Below are 23,694 nucleotides of genomic sequence, written 5' to 3'. Positions count from 1 at the left end.
GTAGCAATGTCAGCAATGACAGGACACATTTAAAGCGAACTAATTGTGGAAACGTACTGATAACAGCTACTAAATACTGTTATTACAGATTATAAGTGCATGCAGTTTTAATTTTTTTAAGCTATATTTGTTTTATCTTTTAAAACATTCTCCATGTCTGTTGATCTTACACGCAAAGCCTAATAACCCACTACTGCAATGTTAGCAGTCTACTAAGGGGGAGGTTTTATTAGGATTTTCAAATGGTGGCAGCAGAATTTAAGGAATAAGGAACTAAAGTAAATTTATAAGGCAGTCGAAGGAAGGATTGGTAGCTAGATCATCTACAGTTGGTGACAGTTTCAGTGCGATTTTGAGCACCCATTCAAAAGGCCTTTTCCCCCATAATAGATTTTCTGCGGTAAGGAAAAAATGGAAAAACTGTGGGAAAACACGGGAAAGTGTTACGGGTGGAACACTACGACGACTGGACCCCTGGAAAATTCTGTGACAACAGTACCATAAAACTGCAGTGGTACCATAAAAGCCTCACCTGGTCCTAGGGGCAGGGTTAGATTATTAGTGGGATTAAGGGTGACCCATTCTTTCACATCTCAATTTAACTCCCCTTATGCCAGCCTTCCCCAATGTCGTACCCTCCAGATGTTTTAGAGTATAGCTCCCATCACCCCTGACCACCAGCCTTGCTGGGTGGAGCTGATGGGAATTGTAGTATAAAAAAGGCATCATGTGGGGGAAGGCTGTTTTAAACCTTTCTTTGATTTCTAGCTGTTGCCTTCTCCAGCCCTCTATCACATGCACCTTCTGTTGGCCTTGGTTTTGTGAAAATATGGTTAGGGGTGCAAAACCTCAAATCTGGCCCTTCGAGGTTCCTCAGGTGGCTGTGCACTCCCCCCCCACCGCCCCCAACCACCGATTTGTGCAGTTTCTAAAAAGTTTAGATGCCTCTCTTAAGGCTTAGTTATTGGTAGAAAGAACTTGAAGCTAAAGTACGCTAGTGCTTTTGTTATTTTTGGTCCTGCCCTTTTTTGGCCCCGCCCACCCTTGGAATGCAGCCCCCAAGCGCTTCTCCGAAACTGAATTCAACTCTCAGGCTAAAAGAGATTCTGCACCCCTGAAATATAGGATGTGAAGGCCAGACACACACACGCCCAGATTGTGTACATACTTTCCACCATTATGCTTAACAGTTGTTGTTGTTCAGTCGTTAAGTCGTGTCCGACTCTTCATGACCCCATGGACCATAGCACGCCAGGCCTTCCTGTCCTCCGCTCTCTCCCGGAGTGTGCTCAAGTTCATATTCATTGCATCAGTGATGCTATCCAGCCATCTCATCTTCTGCCATCCCCTTCTCCTTTTGCCTTCAGTCTTTCCCAGCGTCAGGGTCTTTTCCAGGGAGTTTTCCCTTCGCATTAGGTGGCCAAAATATTTGAGCTTCAGCTTCAGTATCTGTCCTTCCAATGAGCACTCAGGGTTGATTTCCTTTAGGATGGACTGATTGGACCTCCTTGCAGTCCAGGCGACTCGTAAGAGTCTTCTCCAGCACCACAGTTCGAAAGCATCGATTCTTCGGTGCTCAGCCTTCCTTATAGTCCAGCTCTCACAGCCATACATTACTACTGGGAAAACCATAGCATTGATTATATGGATCTTTGTCAGCAAGGTGATGTCTCTGCTTCCTACTATGCTGTCTAGGTTTGCCATAGCTTTCCTCCCAAATGGCAAGCGTCTTTTAATTTCATGGCTACAGTCACCGTCTGCCGTAATCTTGGAGCCCAAGAAAATAAAATCTGTCACTGCTTCCATTTCTTCCCCTTCTATATGCCAGGAAGTGATGGGGCCAGATGCCATGATCTTCGTTTTTTTAATGTTGAGTTTCAAACCAGCTTTTGCACTCTCCACTTTCACCCTCAACAAGAGGCTCTTTAGATCTTCTTCGCTTTCTGCCATTAGGGTGGTATCGTCTGCGTATCTGTGGTTGTTGATAATTCTCCCGGCAATCTTAATTCTGACCTGTGATTCATCCAACCCGGCGTTTCTCATGATGTGCTCTGCATATAAGTTAAATAAGCAGGGCGACAATATGCAGCCTTGTCGTACTCCTTTCCCAATTTTGAACCAATTGGTTGTTCCATGTCTGGTTCTTACTGTTGCTTCTTGACCTTCATACAGGTTTCTCAGGAGACAGGTAAGGTGGTCTGGTACTCCCATCACTTTAAGAATTTGCCACAGTTTGTTGTGATCCACACAATCAAAGGCTTTAGCGTAGTCAATGAAGTAGAAATAGACACTTTTCTGGAATTCTCTTGCTTTCTCCATGATCCAGCGAATGTTGGCGATTTGATCTCTAGTTCCTCTGCCTCTTCGAAACCCAGCTTGTACTTCCGGTAGTTCTCGGTTCGCATACTGCTGAAGCCTAGCTTGTAGGATTTTGAGCATAACCTTGCTGGCATGTGAAATGAGTGCAATTGTACGGTAGTTTGAACACTCTTTGGCATTGCCCTTCTTTGGAATTGGAATGTAAACTGACCTTTTCCAGTCTTGTGGCCACTGTTGAGTGTTCCAAATTTGTTGGCATATTGAGTTAGTAATGCTTGCTAAGGCCCACTTGACTTCACTCTCTAGGATGTCCGGCACTATCATCCGACATTCAGTGTCCGCACTATCATGGCTATCAGGGACATTAGGATCTTTCCTGTATAGTTCTTCTGTGTATTCTTTCCACCTCTTCTTAATCTCATCTGCTTCTGCTAGGTCCCTGCCTTCTTTGTCCTTTATCATGACCATCTTTGCACAAAACGTTCCCTTGATATCTCCAATTTTCTTGAAAAGATCTCTAGTCTTTCCCATTCTATTGTTTTCCTCGATTTCTTTGCATTGTTCATTTAAGAAGGCCTTCTTGTCTCTCCTTGCTATTCCCTGGAAATCTGCATTCAGTTGGGTATATCTTCCCCTTTCTCCCTTGCTTTTCGCCCTTCTTTCCTCAGCTACTTGTAAAGCCTCATCAGACAGCCACTTTGCTTTCTTGCATTTCTTTTTCTTTGGGGTGGATTGAGTTGCTGCCTCCTGAACAATGTTACGGACCTCCGTCCATAGTTCCTCAGGCACTCTGTCTATCAGGTCTAATCCCTTAAATCTATTCCTCACCTCCACTGTATATTCATAAGGGATATGATTTAGGTCATACCTGAATGTTTTCATGGTTTTCCCTACGTTTTTCAATTTCAGCCAAAATTTTGCGATAAGAAGCTCATGATCTGAGCCACAGTCAACTCTAGGTCTTGTTTTTACTGACTGTACAAAGCTTCTCCATCTTTGGCTGCAAAGTACATAATCAATCTGATTTCGATATTGACCATCTGGTGATGTCCATGTGTAGAGTCACTTCTTGTGCTGTTGGAAAAGAGTGTTTGCTATGATCAGCATGTTCTCTTGGCAAAACTCTGTTAGCCTTTGTCCTGCTTCATTTTGTACACCAAGGCCGTGCTTGCCTGTTATCCCGGTGATTTCTTGACTTCCTACTTTAGCATTCCAATCCCCTATGATGAAGAGGACATCTTTTTTTGGTGTTAGTTCTAGAAGGTGTTGTAGGTCTTCATAGAACCGATCAACCTCAGCTTCTTCGGCATCAGTGGTTGGGGCATAGACTTGAATTACTGTGATGTTGAATGGTTTGCCTTGGATTCGTACTGAGATCATTCTGTCATTTTTGAGATTGTACCGTAGTACTGCTTTTCCCACCCTTTTATTGACTATGAGTGCTACTCCATTTCTTCTAAGGGATTCTTGCCCATAGTAGTAGATATAACGGTCACCTGAATTAAATTCGCCCATGCTTGGCCAATTTTAGTTTGCTGATTCCCAAGATGTCAATGTTCAATCTTGCCGTCTCATGCTTGACCACACTTATCTGGTATCAAAAGGCAATGCAAGAGAAACTTAGAGAAACAGCCTGGTGTACTCTGAGCTCGTGGGACTCTGGGCTTGCATTTATTTGGCCTGTGCTTGCTGCTGCATCCATATCATTCCTTCTCTTCCTGTGCATTTATAAATAATTACTCCAGTGACATACAAGCATACTTTAAGTCCCATTACACTCAGTGGTGGTCACTTCCCAGTAAATATGTCTGGAGAAATTCTAAACACACTGATACTCTAAACATACTTACTGGGAAGGACTTTAGTAAATGACTAGGACTTTCTGCTGAGTCCCAGTAGGCATGCTTAGAATTTCAGCCTTATATCCTGTTCCTCTAGACATATTTACTTGGAAGAGAGTGCTTAGAATCTAAGAGGAGATGCATGGAGGATCTGGGTACCTTCACTGCTTTCGCCTAAAAGAACAGCAACAGCAACATCCCACTGTAAACTTCCTACTATTCAGACAAAAGAGAGCTTGGCACAAGAAACCTAGGCCCCCTCCCTCTTTGGCTTTAACCACTAGTCTTTGCTTCTCTTTGCAAGCAGGAAACAGGGCCCCAGAGTCCCATCTCTAACACTCTCCCCCCATTTCCTGAAGCAGACGTTTGCTGGGATGGAAGGTTATAATTACACGCCACTGTTCAGCCATTAAAGCCGCTGGCCCCTTCCGGCTATACATCAAAACGCTAATAATAACAATTCTACTGAGTGTATCTGTATCTGGAGCTCTTTAATAGCAAGGCGGGCCTGTTTGTTATGGCTGCAGGACAGGCAGAGCATTCGGGCTCAGACATTTCCAGCAGACATACACCACTCAGCCATGGCACCTGAAGGTGCATCCCCTGTGCCCGTTTTCAAGGGGCATGAAAACATGTCAAACAGCCTTCCCAACCAGGTGCCTTCCAGATGTGTTGAGCTATACATCTCCCCATCCCCAGACAGCATGGCCAGCAGAGGGCATCTGGTTAGGGAAGGCTGATCTAAAAGATGTAAAATCTGGTGTGTGTGTGTGTGTGTGTGTGTAAGCTTTTCCAACATTGTATTTTACTAGCAATAACTAGTGTCCAAGACCCTGTGCAATCCAAATATTTTAAACAAAAATGATCAAAGGGATGGAGCATCTCTCCTCTGAGGGAAGGTTGCAACAGCTGGGATTGTTTAGCTTGGAAAAGAGAAGGGTAAGGGGAGACATGATAGAGGTGTACGACGTGATGCGTGGTGTGGAGAAAGTGGAGAGGGAGGCATTTTTCTCCCCCTTAATGCTAGAACCCAATGGGGTCATCCCATGAAGCTGATTAGTGGGAGATTCAGGACAGATAAGAGGAAGTCCAACTTCACACAGCTCATAGTTAAACTATGGAACTCACTACCACAAGATGTAGTGATGGCCGCCAATTTGGATGGCTTTAAAAGGGGGTTAGACAAATTCCTGGAGAAGAAGGCTATCCATGGCTACTAGGCTTGAGGGCTATGTGCTACTTCCAGTACCTGAGGAGGTGTGTCTGTGTACACCAGTTGCTAGGGAACATGGGCGGGAGGATGCTGATACACTGGTGTCCTGCTTGTGGTTTCCTGGCCAACAGCTGTTTGGCCACTGTGTGAACAGAATGCTGGACTAGATGGACCCTGGATCTGATCCATATGGCCCTTCTTATGTTCTCATTGTAGCAGCAGCTGCATCTTTTCTCACTCCTGCTATTAAACAAGTGCATGAAGCAACATACTGGTGTTTGAAGGTCAAAAGGAGAATGGTGAAGTTTGTGCCAAGGTTCCATTGTGACCTTTCAGTGCTCCAGGGGGACAATTGCATTGTGATGCACTTCACATCTTTCCCTGTGCAGTAGGTTAGGCTGAGAGAGAAGTGACTGGCCAAAGGGCATTCAATGAGCATCATGGCTGGATGGAGGAGTTGAACCTGCCCCCCTTGAAAAAGTGTGTGTGTGTGTGTGGGGGGGTCAAGACAGGATTCAAACTTGAAACATACAATTGGATCCTGGATTTGTCTACCAAATTTATTTCTAGCATCTCTGTTCAGCAGAGAGATTGGATTACACACAAAGAAACAGCAGGTTGAATAAGCTGGTTAAAGTAAAGACTTAAGAACATAGAGACCGCCTTCTCCCACACAAGCCTGCCCTGGTCTTAAGATCTTTAGGAGAGTCCCTTCTTTTGAGATCCCACCTTCAGAGGTGTGTTTGGTGGCAATGCGAAAGAGAGGCCTTCTCGGTAGCCACTCCCTGGAACTCCCTGCAGAGGGAGGCTAGGTCCACTCCCTTTCTGCTGTCCTTCCACTGGCAGGCAAAGAACCTTTTTATTCAAGCAGGCCTTTGGTGTGTAGGCACGCCTGCTGGGTTGGATGGTGTTTTTATTCGGTTGTTGTGTTTTTAATTGTGTTTTAATGCGTTGTTTTTATTATTGTTTGAATCAAGTTAATTTACGATTGTAAGCCACCTTGAGTGCCATTTTTCTGAGTAGAAAGGCACATTAAATAAATTATAGATAGATAGGTAGATAGATAGATCCATGTTGAAGTAGACCAAATACTTATCTAGTTCAGAATTCTGTTCCCATAGTGGCCAACCAGATGCCTCTGGGAAGCCCACTAGGAGGAGATGAGCACAATTATAGCAGTCTCCAGCTCATGTTCCCCAGCAACTGGCATACCTGTTACCTTCCTTGAATTTGTCTAATCCCCTTTTAAAGCTGTCCAAATTGTTGCCATAACTACGAGCATTTCTACACGAGGCTTTTATTGCACACTTATGATTGGTCACTCGTGGAAGTTAGCAGGTCCTTTAATGACATCACCAACCTCCAGGGCATCTCCCACTCTTTCTGACCTTTATCCCGTTTTTGTAAAGATTGGAGATAATGCGACAAAGAACATTAATCTGCTTTATCGGCTGTGTTTAATTGCGCAGTTCCGCTGTACCACAGTGCCATCTAGTGACTGTATAATGAAACATATAGAACTTGTAGACAAAGGAAGTCCCCAAGTCAAAGCACGTGTCTGCCCGTGTAAAGGAGCCGAGCTTAATTCTGCAAAGAATCCGGAAGCAAAACCCCCAGTAAAGGAACGGGATTTTAGGCTCATGTAGAAAAGCTCTACATCTTGTGGTAGCGAATTCCGTAGTACAACTATGCACTGTGTGAAGAACTTCCTTTTGCCGTCCTGAATCTCTCACTGTTCAGCTTCATTAGTTGATCCTGGGGTTCTAGTATTATGAGAGAGAGACATTTCCAGTTTCTCCACACGATGCATAATTTGGTACACTTATATCACATCTCCCCTTAATTGTCTTTTTTCTGAGCTAAACAGCCCCAACCTTTCCTCATAGGGGAGTTGCTCCATCCCCTTGATCATTTTGGTTGACCTTTTCTGCATCTTTTCCAGCTTTTCAGTTAATGGCAGTTTGGATTCCTTTTCTAATTATGCCCAACACAGAATTTGCCTTTTTCACAGCAACCACAGACCAGGTTGTTTTCATCAAGCTATCTGCCACAACCACACGGCCCCTTTCCTGGTCAGTCACCACCAACTTGGATTCCATCAGTGTATATGTGAAGTTGGGCTTTTTTTGCCCCAAAGTGCATCTTTTCATCTCTCAAAGTGCATCAAAGTGCACAATGTAGTGTGGGCAAATGCCCATTTACGATGCCCATTCTCCCAGTTTGGAAAGATTATTTTGGACCTCTTGGCCTTTTTTATCTTTTAAACCTCCTAAATAATTTGGAGTCATCAGCAAATGTGGCCACTTCATTGCTCACCCCTAACTCCAGATCGTTTATGAACAAGTTAAAAAAAACTCAGCCCTAGTACAGACACAGTGGTCTTCATTTTGCTTAGTCAATACTGATCCTTAAATTTTTTAAAAAAAATATGGGTGTTTCTGCACAAGGCATATATCTTGTGCTCGTCATTCCCTACTCACAGTTGTTTACAGGTTCTTTATATGACATTGTGACCCTCCAGTTTCACTTCTGTGTCTAACCAGCACTTTTGGCGAGTTTTTATATAGCAGGGAAAATGCAGCATTTAATTGTGAAAGTGAAAGAAAGCGTGATTTCCTCCTGCGTATTTGTGCTATTCCACTACACCTCAGTGCCACCTAGAGGTTTTGTAGTGGAAAAGCAGAAAAGGAAACACTCCTGGTGCAGTGCTTGGATCTCAGTTCTACAATGATACCCAAAGTAGATGCAGAAGATTAACAGCCAAATAACAGCATTGTGAAGAAAAGCTCTATATCCTACCTCAAGTTGGTGTATATGGTAAAGTCCCCTCCCTCTTTTATCAGTGCTGTGAGGTAGGTTAGGATGAGAGTGTGTGACCAGTGTGCTTCCTGTGAAGTAGGGATTTGAACCTGGGTCTCTCCAGCCCTAGTATGACATTCTAACTTCCCAACCTGGGCTGCTTCCAGATTAAGGTTTATTGTGGAATCACTATGACACGTTCACTCACATTTTACAGGAGGTCTACATGACACTGTCATCCATTTGTAGCCCTCCTGTATTTTCCCAATGCTGCTTCCATGTCATTTCTTACTGGAGAAAGTGTGACTTCTTTGAGAAGAACAGCGCAATCCCCACAGGTATAGATGTCCCAAGCGCTCGCTACTCTTCCGTCTTTTTTGAGGCATGTGGTTTCGATGTGGGCAGTGACCTGTTGAGCAGGTGAACCTAGCTCAGCACACATTCAGCATCAACTTTACAGTGAGTGCCTTTTTGATCACTTCCTCATTTTTAAAAATTGGGTTTTAAAGTAGTGCCTACAACTTAAATGAAAAAGTATAATAGTGCTAAAATGCAACAGATATATTTTTTTAAACTATGGTTAAAAAAACCTTTCCAGTCACTGCTACTTTAATAGTACAACTAAAAAAACACCAAACAGTACCCTAGCACATCAGGGAGAGATGTTCCCTGCTGTGCAAGCTTTCTGCTTGAAGGGAGTCCCCCCCACCCCGCTGAAGACAGTAATCCCACCTGCAGCCTGAGGCCCAGTCTGCAGTTTCAGGATTTTAGCGCCTCATTAGACAATAGGGGAGCTCTCCATCCTCTCCCCCCTTAGCGCGAAATGTAGAAGGCAGAGCATGTGACTTCCACAGATAGGCCTACACCCCAAACCTGGGTGCAAATGGCCACTCCCTGTGTTGAAGCAATGTGTGCAGGAGCCAGTGAGGGCTGTACAGACACCCTTATAGATTCAAGAAACAATTGCACTGGTGTTAAGGGTGGCCATCATTTCCTGGACAAACGTTTTGTGCCATCGACAGACAACAAACAGAAATTAACTAGTGAATCTTTTTCTGCTACAGCGATGGAAGGGTGGGGAAAGTTTTGCTGCTGCTTTCCGTTTCTCACACTGCTATCATGAAAAAGGTGGCGCATTTAGCTGGCTAAGAAGAGAGCTCTCGTGTGCCCAAAAAGATGCCCCAGAAATGCCCTGCCTCCTCCCTGCCTGATTCCACGGCAAAGATATGTTTGCCAACTGTCCAGGGCAAAATATGAAACAGCAGCGACAAAAGGCCTGGCCTACCCTTGTGCCTGGATCCCAAAAATCAACAGGTGAGGGCTTTTATGGCACAGGGATCAATGTTATCGCTCACTAACGTCAGCCCATCAAGCTGCTGATCAAAGCATAGCAACAGAAGCCAGCTGAATCGAAATGGAGACACCGACTTCTCTGCTGGGCAGGGGTGCCTTTACCAGAACCAGGGTGCTGAGTCAGAGGCAGTAGTAGAGGGGCCCTCCAGATGTGTTGAATGGCAGTCCTGGCTGGTTGGGGGATGCTGGGAGATTTGGTCCAACACATCTGGAGGGGTAGGCAGGCTGCAGTTTCCAATTGCCAGCTCAGGATTTGGACTTGGAAGACTCAGGTTCAAATCCCCATGGCGGGTGTTGCCAGCTTTTTTCTCTTTCCCCCCCTGTCAGGGCTCCTGTGCCTTTACACAGCAGACAGAAATCAAACCATAAAGCCAAGTCATTGTATTAGAACAAACAACTGTAGTAACAGTTACACAACAGAGATTCAAAATTCATGTATACAAACTAGAAAAAAGTCGCCAGCAGAACTCTGCAGCAGGGTAACGTAAATAAACTAAAGTAATAACTCAAACGTCAGTGTAACAGGTGCAATAAATAGGTACCACTTTTTACAGTGCTGAGTGTATTAAGTTTATCAACTTTTCAAACAAGCATGGCTGATGTGCCTTTACCAAGTGAAAGTTTCTCTTCAGGGTGTGAAAAGCTTCACCAGTGGATTCCTCTGTTAAAGGCACAGCAAGCTGTTCTGGTAAAATAACAAGCCTCCTGGATATGAATGCTAGGGAAAGCTTCGCCTGTTGAATGTCTGCCTGCAAAGCAGTTGATAACAGGAGAGAAACCTTGCAGGGAAAAGGCAGAAATTGTAATCTTCACCAGGGATGGGTGACCTTGGCCAAGTCAAGGCAAACTTATTTTGAAGCTTCCCTGAGGCTGTGGGAAAGGGTCTAGGAATGGTACCTATTACACAAAACTGACAAAGAATCATGTGTGGCTCTTGAAGCCTAATACATTTAGGATGTTATCCTGTACACAGTTACCAGGGAGTAAGTTCCATTCAGCTCTATGGGGCTTACTTTTGAGTAGACATGCATACAGTTGTACAGTTATTATGGGATAAGCTTCCCTGGTCCTGAGTCCACTTTGAAAACATATGTTACAGTGCAGACTTGAATTTGAGGGACCTCCTGGTAGCCACCAGGGGGCAGGCTTTGATCACAAGTGCTTTCCAAATTCACCCCCCCCCCCAGAACAGAAAGGTGACCTAAAGAAAACTGCTTTTGAAACTGCAGCAATTACATTCCATTTATTGGATCTTAACCCGCAAGCAAAGGCGCCATCAAAGAGGAGTGGTGAAGCCAAGTGCAGAAAAGCTGTTCAATTAAACAAAAGAAACAGAGAGCAAGGGGGAAAGTTTCGGTAGAAGAGCTATGCTTAGGCTTTTGAATGGGAAACTGAACCATGTTTTAAGATTGCCCATTTTTCCTGCCCCTGTGCCATCAAGAGCAGCCTGAGACCAGCAGGCACACAGAAAGGTGGCAGGTGATGAAGCTTTTCCTGATAACCTCATCTCCATGCTTAGAAGGAAAAGCTTCACCTGCGATATTTCTATGTGTGGGGCTGTTCCTATAGGTACAGGAGCAGAGCCGATGCAAAAAAGACGGCAACCCAGTTTGCATAATTACATTTCAGCAGCCCCTCCCTGCTTTCAGGTCCTGGGATATTAATCTCACCTGAGATTAAAGCCTGGCAGGCTAGGCAAAGATTCACCTGGTTAATTTTTATGCGGATCCAGCTGCTTTTAAAGGCACACAGAATAGACCGAGGCTCTTTGAAAGGGGTAAGCTAAACACACATGTCCTGAGCCCACATGGAACGCACCCAGTTCCTCTAAAGTGGTGGGGAGCAGTGTGCAATTTAAAGCACAGTGTAGGAGGAGGGTGTTGCTCTCCCCTGATAATTCTAGTCTCAGACCTTCCCTGGGAGAAAACCGGCTGGGGGAGATGTGGGTGGTGGGGAAGCAAGCATAAGGAAGGAAGTGTTCAGCCCTTTTCCCCCATTCCCATAATATCTTTTAAATCCTCCTCCTGCCCGCAATAGGAATTCTAAAACACTGCCTAAGCCCCTAAGCGCAGACTTAACATGTGTGTATCGTACAGGAAAAGCTCATCAGGGAGTTGGGATTGGTTGCAGCTTTGTGTTCAGATTACACTCGGCGACAAACCCGGGTTTGCCCTTGTGTAATGTGTGAAATGGCCATCAGTTGCCGGTGAAGGAAACATGTCCGGATGCTGTGCTGGTTGATTCCAGCTGCTGGCACTGGAGGGCGTCAGTGGACTGAGAACAGCTGCTAGGTGGGAAACTACATTTGGAGCAGTGTAGTGTAATAGCTGAGAGTATGAGATAATGGTGATGAGATGATGCCCGATTCAGCTCTCTCCTCCACCATTAACTCAGCTGGCAGCCCTAAGGCATGCCAGTTTCTCAGCCTCCGGCCCTCCCATACCATCCACACTGTGATTATAATACTACTGGCCTACCTTACAGTGCTGTTGTTTTAAGATTACAAAATAATATATGTGCAGCACCCTGATGACTTTGGGAAAGCTCTCTATAAGTACTAAGGAGCAAGGTGATGACGACTGCTTCAGAGTGGCAAGAAAGCTCGATCATATGTATGTTTACTCCGGCCAGGACAGCTAGCCTGGTGAGGACGAGGGAGAGGGCCTTTTCTGTAGTGGTCCCCATTCTGTGGAATTCCCTCCCTAATGACCTCCGCCTTGCCCCCTCTTTGATGAGTTCTGCCAGGCTTTAAAAACCTGGCTGTTCAGGTGGGAATTTGGGGTGGGTTAGGTTTTTTAGAGCAGTGTTGTTTTGTTATGTTGTTTTGTTCAGTTGATATGTAAATTTGTTGTATTTCATGTTCTTAGTATTTTACACTGCCTAGAGTGGCAAGGTAGCTGGCCAGATGGGCGGCTAATAAATCTCATCAATCAATCAATAACAGAGCGTAGTTCTTCAAAGTGTTCATAGCATTATGGCCTTTGCAGCACAACCAGTTATTGCACCATTTCTGGGCCACATCGTGCATTATATTTTTTAACAACAAAGAGTCTTGTGGCACCTCACATTTATTACGGCATAAGCTTTCATGGACCCTGCCTTCTCGATCATTTTTTTTTTTATACGCCGACAGAAAGTGTACAAACACAGGTCTGCAAAACGATGTACCATCCTGGGGCACACGTGCCCAGGAGTCAGGATTGGTCACAACTCCCTGCTGAGGGGCCTTCCACCATCTCAGGCCTTCCACCACATCATGGGTGAGCACCCCTCAAACATCTCTTCCTGGCGGTACGTTATCAACTGGGGGCCCCTCTGCAATTTCAAGAACACCTAGAAGCGCTCTGTTTCCTGGATCCAGTGCCAGCTGGATCCAGTTGTTAAGGATCCTTGGGCAAGACAGCTAGCCTGGTGAGGACGAGGGAGAGGGCCTTTTCTGTGGTGGTCCCCACTCTCTGGAACCCTCCATGCCCCCCCCATGAGTCTGCCTTCTCACCGCCATGGTCACAGCTGCTTTTGCTCCTCCTCCTCTTCCTCATCGTTGCTGACACTCGCTTGCTCGACAGGCAGGGAGCCAGGCGGCCTGGGCATTTGCTGCTCCTCCTTCTCACCACCACTGTTGTCTGGGGCAGAGCAAGAGGCGGGTGAACAAGCAGGTTGCAAGGAGAAGAGGAGGAGAAGCTCCAGGGGTCTCTTCTCAGTGGGGCCTCAGCAGGTGCCCACCAGGCCTATCCGTGATGCCGGTCCTGCCTGGGTCCCTGCCAGTCTAGATTTCAGTCTGGGTATGGATCTCAGACTGTGCAGTGTTCGTGGAGAGATCGGGAGAGGAAACGTTCACCTCCTTAGAACTTTTTTTGGTGACCTTGGATGCTGCTGTTTGTGAGCCGTTTGTGATGCGAGTGCCGGACATCATTAATGGCTGTCAGGGGGCGGGGGGAGGTTCTCCTCATTCCAGGAGAGAACCACAGGATTCAGATTAGGGGTTTGGGTGTTTAAAATGATGCATGGTGTGGAGAAAGCAGATAGGGAGGCATTTTCCTCCCTCTCTCAGTACTAGAACCCAACGGGGTCATCCCATGAAGCTGAATGGTGGGAGATTCAGGACAGATCAAAGGAAGGACTCCTTCACACAGCGCAGAGTCGAACTATAGAATTCACTACCACAAGGCGTAGTGATGGTCACCAGTGTGGATGGCTTTAAAAGGGGGTTGGACAAATTCCTGGAGGAGGAGAAGGCTATCAATGGCTACTAGTCCTGAGGGCTCTATGGCTATATACAGTATGCCTCTGTATACCAGTTGCTACGGATGTACGGGCTGTGTAAAATCCACTCCATCTGTGATTGTCAGGCGCCTTTTGTTCCAGCCTCCGTTCACAGGCGGATTCAAATTTTGTTTTGTTATGCGGAAAAATACGTAAATAATTACTTAAGAGGGTTCGCAACAATGTACATAACTTACCTTAGCATGTAACATTTAGCATATTGTCCCCCATTCCATTTAATGTTTCCTAAGCAGAAATGTGCATATTTTCCTACAAATGAATATTTGTAAATTTCGAGAAAGTAGGGGAAAAAAATCTGAAAGTCCACAGACTCCATGGGGTCTAGGGGGTCACTCTGCAGAAGATTCCACAGGTTAGATTCTTAGAAATCAGCTTTGATTGTGTGGATCACAACAAACTGTGGCAAATTCTTAAAGAGATGGGAGTACCAGACCACCTTACCTGTCTCCTGAGAAACCTGTACGAGGATCAAGAAGCAACAATAAGAACCGGACATGGAACAACTGATTGGTTCAAAATTGGGAAAGGAGTATGACAAGGCTGCATATTGTCGCCCTGCTTATTTAACTTATATGCAGAGTACATCATGAGAAACGCCGGGTTGGATGAATCACAGGTCGGAATTAAGATTGCCGGGAGAATGATCAACAACCACAGATACGCAGACGATACCAGCCTAATGGCAGAAAGCGAAGAGGATCTAAAGAGCCTCTTGTTGAGGGTAGGGATGGCGGAGAATTTCTCCACGAATCTCCGGGAGGCCGAATGCCAACACATTCGTCCCCCCGAAATTGGTGGTGAAATTCTCCGCCGGCCCCCCCCCCCCCCCGGGATGGGACTTACCTCGTGCAAATGTCCCTCTCGGCGGCGGGTCCCGGCGGCGGTTCGGCGGGGGGATGGCAGCGGCTGGTCTTCTGACCAGCTGCTGCCGCTGCCATGGCAAAATAAAAAAGGATAGTAAATTGTCACGTAGCCTATCACAGGTGACTTTGGGGGGGAAAAAAAAGCGTGTATGCAAATGGCGGCGCCCATGGGGCGCCGCCATTTGCGTTCCTTAGTTTGGCACGTCTAGTCTACGTAAAGATTTACGTAGACTACAGCGAAAATAAGGGCAACGCAAATAGTGTTGGCAACTACAAGGGCAACATACCAAACTAAGGAACGCAAATGCATTTGCATACGCACTTTTTTTTTTTTCAAAGTCACCCGTGATAGGCTACGTGACGATTTACATAGCCTATCATGGCTGACTTTGGAAATCTAGCCGTGATAGGCTACGTAAATCATTACGTAGTCTATCACGGGTGTGTTTGGTTTTTTTTTTACTTATTTTTTTCGCGGCGGGGTAGATGGGGTGCTCCTCCCCAGCCTGAATTTCGGCGGCGAGGGATGGGGCACCTCCCCCCCGGCCTGAATTTCGGCCGGGCGAGGCGGGGTGCCTCCCCCCCCTCGCCTGAACTTCAGGGGGAGAACCGAAGTGCCTCCCCCCCACCGCGAAGCAAGCTGCAGGACCAGGTAAGTCCCTTTCGTCCATCCCTAGTTGAGGGTGAAAGTGGAGAGTGCAAAAGCTGGTTTGAAACTCAGCATTAAAAAAACTAAGATCATGGCATCTGGCCCCATCACTTCCTGGCATATAGAAGGGGAAGAAATGGAAGCAGTGACAGATTTTATTTTCTTGGGCTCCAAGATTACGGCAGACGGTGACTGTAGCCAGGAAATTAAAAGACGCTTGCTCCTTGGGAGGAAAGCTATGGCAAACCTAGACAGCATAGTAAGAAGCAGAGACATCACCTTGCCGACAAAGGTCCGTCTAATCAAAGCTATGCTTTTCCCAGTAGCAACGTATGGCTGTGAGAGCTGGACTATATGGAAGGCTGAGCGCCGAAGAATTGATGCTTTCGAACTGTGGTGCTGGAGAAGACTCTTACGAGTCGCCTGGACTGCAAGGAGGTCAAATCAGTCCATCCTAAAGGAAATCAACCCTGAGTGCTCACTGGAAGGACAGATACTGAAGCTGAAGCTCAAATATTTTGGCCACCTAATGCGAAGAGAAAACTCCCTGGAAAAGACCCTGATGCTGGGAAAGACTGAAGGCAAAAGGAGAAGGGGATGGCAGAGGATGAGATGGCTCGATAGCATCACCGATGCAATGAATATGAACTTGAGCACGCTCCGGGAAAGAGTGGAGGACAGGAAGACCTGGTGTGCTATGGTCCATGGGGTCATGAAGAGTCGGACACGACTGAACGACTGAACAATAACAACAACAACAACTCATTTCTTCAGCATTCCTACCAGTTGCTGGGGAACATGGGCGGGAGGATGCTACTTTTGGCTTCCCACAGGTATCTGGTTGGCCACCTTGGGAAGAGAATGCTGGACTAGGTGGACCTTTGGTCTGATCCAGCACGGCTCTTCTTAGGTTCTTGCAGGATTCCATAAGGTTCCATTCTGCTCCTGTTCCAGCTGTTCCCTCAGACAGCGTTTGACTCCAGGTTTCTCCCATGTGCTTGTATCCGTTCCCTCAAAAATTCCAAGCAAATATAACGGAGTGAAGACAGACGTAACATTTTGAGAGCAGGCGGTCTGATCTGGTTGTGCCCTCGCCATGTTCACTGCAAACAAACATCTCCTCCCAGGCCCCATTTCTGGGTGGGGAGCAGGGGTGGGATGGCTCTGCCTGTTTGAAGCAGATATCTGCTGGTCACGGTGTTGACTGACTGGCACCGTGAGACGTCAACAAGAACTAACACACATGCACACACCGCACCAATCCTCAGAGCAGTTTAGCACTTTAAAAAAAGTTTTCCTTTTTTGTAAGCAGTAAGGTGGACAACTGGACAGATAAACATTTGTGCAGCAGCTTTAAAAACGAGAAAGGCAGACGAGCTCAAGCGGAGAGGCGAGACTGGTGGCGAATCCCCCAATCGATTTACTGGCATCCACATTTGTCATTCCAGCAGCAAAGCCAGGAAGAGGCTGGTTTCCTCCTGCAGCCAAGGAAGTGCTGTGAGGTGAGCTCTCTTTTGATAGGGGGCCTGCCTTTACCCTCCTCGCTGCTGGCCCCTCTGAGAGCTACCTTGCCCCATATGCGGCAGCGGGGCGATATGGAGAGAGGCAGTTCCATGTCATGGTCCTTCTGATGGCAACACTCTGCTTTTCCTCTGATCCATGGAGCCTGGTGGCTCCGATATCAGGGGGCGGTGAATCTGCTCCGGCTTTCAGTCAGAACCAGTCAGAACTCTAAAGGAGCTGTCCAAGGTGCGCATTTCCTTTAGAGTTCTGACTGGTTCTGACTGAAAGCTGGAGCGGACTCACCACCCCACTGACATCGGAGCCACCAGCCTCCACTGCCTCTGATCCAGACCCCGAGGTCTAAAAGGGGCTATTTCACACATTACACAGCTCCAGTTCACACTGCACCTGCCCCACACTTTATCCCATAGGGGAGGGGACACGGGGCAAGTAAACCTGCTCAGCCCACTTTTGCTTGTCCTACACGTTCCCTGCGAGAGGAAGCAAAAGGGTGAGCAAAGCCCACTGGTCCGGTGCTTGGAGGAGCTCTTGAAAGCCCCAGACCAGTGGCACTGCAGCTCCTTGTGGGAAAATCAGAGGTATCAAACAGATTCCCCTGCATGCAGCGCACCCTCCACTGGAAGGGGGAGCAGCATGCAGGGGAATCCCTTTGTTATCTCCAATCAGGTTTGGAGATAACAAGGGGATTCCTCTCCCTATCTCCTCCCATATCCCCCAGTAACCTCCAGACCAGGAGGCAAGGCTTGGGGAGGGGAGGGGCCCACATGGGCTGGAGGCTGCCTACACGATTTACAACCTTTCTCCTAGACCAGTCTTCTCCAACCTGGCACCCTTACCAGGTTATGAAATTCACTGGTGACCTTGGGCTGGTCACTCTCCCTGTTAGCCTAACCCACCTCGCAGGTTTGTTTTTGTGGATTAGGAGCGCTTCTACACAAGGCTGTTAATTGGCTGTTAATCCACTGCATCTACTTTCAGTTTCATCGCAGAATTGAGATCTGAGTGCTACACAAGGAGTGTTTCCTTTCCTGCTTTTCTGCTACATAACCTCTAGGTGGCACTGTGCTATAGTAGAATAGCACAAATACACAAGAGGAAATCACACTTTCTTTTACTTTCACAATTAATTGCTGCATTTTCCCTGCCCTAAAAAAACTCACTGAAAGTGCTGATTAGACACAGAAGCAAAACTGGAGGGTCACGACATTGTCTAAAGACCCCGTAAACAACTGTGAGTAGGGAATGACGAGCACACAATAACGCCTCATTGGGAAAAGCCCTAGGTGTGTGTGCGTGTTTGTGTGGTGGTGAACAATGTACAAGCCACACTTAAGGGAGTTTGGAGTGATTCCACTCCGACCTGGCAGGACAGTTTGGAAGGTGGTGCTGCAGGACCACTGCTCGACATGGTCCTGTCCTGTCCCTCCTACTGTTTAACATATATGTGAAAGCACTGGCTGAGTGTGACCAGGGATATGGAGTAAGGTCTCATCACTATGTTGGTGACACCTGGCTATATTTCTCCTTTTCAGCTAATCTGAATGTGGATGCAGATACCCAGAAGAAGTACCTGGTGCAGTAATAGGCTGGATGAAGACTAATGCACTGAAGTCCAGCCCAGACAATCTAAGACTGGGGAAGTGTTGCTAGGTAGTCAGTTGACCACATGGATGGTACCTGGTCTGCTTTGAAAGTGATTGCACTTCCCCTGAAGGATATGGTCCATAGCTCCAGGCTATATATGTGGACCTGCCTATGAGAAGCATTCAGAAACTGCAACTGGTTCAGAACTTGGTGGCCAGATTCTTAACTGGTACTTGCTTTATTGATTGTATCTTGCTGGTATTAAAACAGCTTCATTGGCTTCCAGTTTGTTTCTGGGTGCAATTCAACACGTTGGTTTTGACCCTGAATGATCTGGAACCTGGATACCTTTTTCCCATATGAGCGTGCCCAAGGCCTGATTTCCAAACCTCTCACAAAATGATCAGTTCAGCCTTCTGGCAAGAGCAATCTGTTCCTCCCCATGAGGGAGGGAAAAGGGGGCGGCAGAAAGAGAGATAAAGAGAGAATGGGGTGGCAGAGAGGGGGGTGGCGGAAAGAGAGAGAAAAATTGGGGGTGGTAGAGAAAGAGAGGGGTTGTGTGGCCCTTCTCACTCTTGGCTCTGGCCCCACGCACTGCTGGGTTTGGTTCCATCCAGCATATCCCCCCCCCCGATTACCCCAAGCAATTTGGTCCTTGACAGAAAAAAGGTTCCCTGCCCCTGCTGTCTATCAAGATAATCAGCTGAGGCCTTCATTCAGGTACTGCCACCTTTACAGTCAGGAGCATGGCAACATGGGAGAGTACCTTCTCAGTGGTGGCACCCTGGTTGTGGAATTGCTTTCGCCACGCAGGTTCTCCTGGTACCTTCTTTAATCTATTTTAGGCAGTGGGTGAAAACCGCTTCGTTGACCAGTGCTGATCATTGGTTTTAATTGATGGAGGGTTAGTTTTCTCTGGTACTTCTCAATTGCTATAGGAATTTATTTATTGCATTTATATCCCGCCTTTTTTCCTCCAAGGAACTCAAGGCAGCATACATAATCCGCCTCGTCTCTGTTTTATCCTCACAACAACAACCCTGTGAGGTGGGTTGGGCTGAGAGTCTGTGACTGGCCCAAAGTCACCCAGTGAGCTTCCATGGCTGAGTGGGGACTAGAACCCACATCTCCCAGTTCCCAGTGCAACACCCTAGCCACTACGCCACACCAGTTCTCATGTTAATGAGAGGAATGTTAATGATTTTGTTTGATTTTTAGTTTTATACATGTTTTTAAACTTTATGTAAGTCACCTTGGATGTAATAAGCTGCTCTACTTCTAAAAATTCCTGAGCAGTGAACAATAATAAAAATATAAAAATACAAAAAGTTTTTTTAAAATGTGGAATATCAAATTATACCAACAAAACTACAGCTGCTATTTCAGTTCAGTTAAATAAAAATGTCATTGGCAGATGCCAAAAACAGAGGAAAGTTGATGCTTGGCTGACATCAACCAGCAGGGAGTTCCACAGAGAGGAAACCAGTACACCCAAACCCCTTCTCTGACTGGACTTCAAAGGGGCCGAAGGCGCATGCGGAACCGCCAGGAGCACCTCAGCTGTTGAGCTCAATAACCAGGCAGGATGATAAGGGGGAAGGGCCTGCTCTCAAATGCAGAACTTGGCTCAGACCTTGGAGGAGGAATAAATCAGCTTCAATCATACAGTGTGGTGCAGTGGCTAGAGCGTTGGACTGGGAGCCCAAAGATCCAGGTTCTCGTCCCCACTCAGCCATGGAAGCTCACTGGGTGACTTTGGGCCAGCCACTGACTCTCAGCCCGGCATACCTCACAGGTTTGTTGTTGTGAGGATAAAAGGGAGAGGATTATGTACACTGCCTTGGGTTGTTCAAGGAGGAAAAACGGCGGGGTATAAATGTAATAAATAAATATTTCAAAGTTCTTTCATTATAATACAGGAACACTCCCCACTTCAATTAATGTGCATCACCATCGTTCACAAGTTATTTAAAGTCCCACTTTAAATATTGCTGGACACCCTCCAGCTGGCCTGCAACTAGATTCAGACACAATCCTACAAGTGTCCTGCTGGCGTGTTTTACTGCCATTTCCTTTGCCAACACTGCTGCTCTCCAGCATAACTGGTGGCACCCCTGGGGGGAAAGTATATCAGTTTTACCTATACCTTCCCAGTTGTATTCTTTTAAATTGAAATATTGCTGTGAACTTCACAGCTGGGGATGCCCACATACATGCCCCTTTGGAGGAAAAAGCAAAACGCTTTCCCTTCTTATAGAAGCACAATTAGGGCAGCAAAGGGGGACAGAATTTTCTTAGCCTTGGTGAATCTGACCAGGGTTGCTCCCAATCCTGTCAGCTTCACTGGAGGGCAGAGGCGAGATGCAGTGGTGACACTGGCATGGCTATCCCCTCCCAGAAGGTTTCACCAGGTAGCTGAGAAGGTGTCAGGGAAGGTAAAGGAGTTCCGCACATCTGGGTGAAACTGTCGAGTTTTCCCCGCATGCTTCCATACAGAGGCAGGAGGTAGAAATGTGAAAAAGCTATACCCGAACTTGTGTAACTATAGGGGGAAACATGGGTGGAGGACTAAAAATGCGCTGCAGATAGAACTCATCAGTTCAAAATGGCGACACGAGAATTCAGGTGGGCTGGGATAGAATTGTAAATATGCATCTCCTGCAGGGCTGTCAGTTTATTAGAAACCTGATCCAAGTTCATTTCAAGCTGTGCTTCTGTCTTTCATGCCAACAGCAGGACTCCAAGGAACTTTAAGCAGCATTTGTAAAATCTGCCAGAATCTTGATATAAATTGGCTAAGTCTACATGACAGTCTTAAACCCTCCTTAAATCTCTCTCTCATCCTACTCCAGCTTTCCCCAACCTGGTACCCTCAAAATGTATTAGACTGCAACTTCCATCATCCCCAGCCAGCATGGTGATCATGCTGGCTGGGTTGTGGAGGGCTGCCCTACTGTATTAATTCTCATGTTTCCCAGGATGCTGGATCTATAATCATCAAAACAATGGCCTAGTTCGCATGGAATGACAACCCAGAGTACGGGTTGAGTTGTGAGCTGTCATTGAATCGTGGGTGGTTGTTGAATCGTGGGTTGTTGTTATGTGTGAAACCTGCACTATGGTTTAACTCTGGGTTAACCACAACCAACCCAGGAAGAGAACCCCTGGTTTGTTGTTGGGTTGTGAACTCTGGGTCGTTTATGGTTAACAAGCCATAGTTAAACCATAGTGCAGAGTTCACATGTAATGACAACCCATGATTCAACAACCACCCACAATTCAATGACAGCCCACAACTCAACCCGAACTCTGGGTTGTCATTCCATGCAAACCAGGTCAATATGTTTGTTTCTTACACACATGCCTTCACAGTTCATGTTCATGACCATATCACACCGTTGGCATTCCCCCTTTTGGGCCAGTTCCCTAGTTGAGGGCACTGGGCTTGGAAAGGGTGTTGGATGATCCCAGATAACCCTCCCCACCCCTCCATGGCCCAAGGTCCACATCCCTTTGCGGGGTGGGGGTAATCCGAGTAAGATGTTGGCCACCAAGTTGGATGGTTTTAAAGGGGGGTTAGACAAATGCATGAAGGATAGGCTATCAATGGCTACTAGTCACAATGGCTATTGCCACCAGAATCACAGTCAGTATGCTTCTGTTTGCCAGTTGCTGGTGAATATGAGTGGGAGAGGATTGCTTCTTTCATGGCCTGATCCAGCCCGGCTCTTCTGTTCTTCAGTGGGTACCGCCAGAGCTACCCGGCTCTCCTTCTGTCATACTCTGGCGGAGAGAGTGTTTCTACAGGGGAGTCCAGCAGGGCTGTAGTGGTACATTTTGAAGTGCAAGAGCTCATCATGACAAGCCCCCACACCCAGGCCCCAGGAAGTCCAAAACTGCAGGCAGCCATGTTGATCCATTTTACATAGCCCAATCAGTGGCAGCATATAATACCCACATGATTCCACACATTCATTCTCCTCAGCCAAAGTGAGACGAATGAGACAGATGGCTTCTTCACCTGGAGCTTTAATACTAGTACTGAGATTGGTGACTCACAGAAGTTTGTGGGTCCTTTAGATGACACCGTCAACCTCCAGGGTGTCTCCCGCGCTAAATGACCTTGATTCAGTTTTTTAAAAGCTTGGAGATAAAGAGCTATCAAATTACAGCGCTTGAGTTCCACTTGAGTTCCCCCTGTGAAAAGAGGAAAACTGGCAATAAGAGGAGCTACACCACAGCGCCATCTAGCAGCTGTGTCATGAAACCTATGGAAGACTCAGATAACGGGGAGAGCCAGGGCCTGCAGGAGAGGCCACCACCACCACCACCGGGGAAGAGGCAGGCCTGCTGCTGCTGGGCCTGCTGTTGCTGGGCCTGCTGCTGCTGCTGCCGCCGCTGCCGCTGCCACCAGGCCTTCCCTGGAGACTTCTGCCTGGCAGACCGCCAGTCCCTGCAGGACCAGGCCCCCAGGTACCGAGCCAGCTGTGCTGCTCCACCTGCCCTCCCTGGAGGGGCTACATAAGCTGGCTGGCTGAGGTGGCCTGGGAGAGCCAGGGCCTGCAGGAGAGGCCATCACCACCACCACCGGGGAAGAGGCGCACCTGCTGCTGCCGCCGCCACTGCCACCACCTGGCCTTCCCTGTGGACTCCTGCCTGGCATTATTTTTAAGGGGATTTTTAATTGTTTTGTGTGTGTGTGTGTGTTTTCTTTTTCTTGGGGGATTTTGTTGTGGTTTTAGGGGTGGGTAGCCTGCCTGATAGGCGGGAGCGAGGGGGCATATGTCCACCTGATGGAGGCAGTGGGGGGAGTGTTGGGGGCCAGAAGATACTCAGGCTGGGCAGCAGGCGCTGGCGGAGCGCTAGAGGCAGGCCATGCCAGGTAAGGGGAACAAGGGAGAGATGTGTAGTATCTGTCCCCTGCTCCGGGCCTGTCCAGAGCCAAAGGATGGCTGGGGGAGGTGTGACCCCATCTTCTGGCCTTCGTTTGCTGCTCTGCAATGCCAGGTCTGTTACCCAGAAAACCTCCCTCATCCATGACATGATCCTGGATGAGGGTGCAGACCTGGCATGTATTACGGAGACCTGGCTGGCCGAGGCTGCTGTTCCAACCCTTGCAGCCATGTGTCCAGCTGGATTTTCGTATGCACAGCAGCCGAGGGCTGGGGATCGGGGAGGGGGAGTGGCTGTTATCTACCGAGAGTCCTTGGTCTTCACCAGACCCCCTCTCCGGGAGACCAAGGTTGCTGAGTGCATGTACTGGAG

The 23,694-nt window shown here is 47.3% G+C and overlaps 1 protein-coding gene across 3 annotated transcripts in view; it reads right to left on the bottom strand.

Annotated features, from left to right (window-relative positions):
- The window catches only part of LOC146351744 (uncharacterized), a 33,794-nt gene extending 17,155 nt beyond the window's left edge, over positions 1–16,639 (bottom strand). For all 3 annotated transcript variants that reach the window (XR_014789647.1, XR_014789649.1, XM_084847727.1), the window contains exon 1: positions 16,105–16,639. Coding sequence is in view for 1 of the 3 variants with exons in the window: in XM_084847727.1 (XP_084703853.1) it covers positions 16,105–16,315 (211 nt within the window). In the remaining 2 variants the exon portion in view is untranslated. The remainder of the gene's footprint in view (positions 1–16,104) is intronic.
- Between the last annotated feature and the right edge of the window lie 7,055 nt (positions 16,640–23,694).

The sequence above is a fragment of the Heloderma suspectum genome, chromosome 3 (genome assembly GCF_057233095.1).
Source record: "Heloderma suspectum isolate Gila_16-S chromosome 3, 16-S_ref, whole genome shotgun sequence".
NCBI lineage: Eukaryota > Metazoa > Chordata > Lepidosauria > Squamata > Helodermatidae > Heloderma > Heloderma suspectum.
Note: the sequence above shows the minus strand (reverse complement) of the source record. Positions and strands in the feature narration are given on the sequence as shown.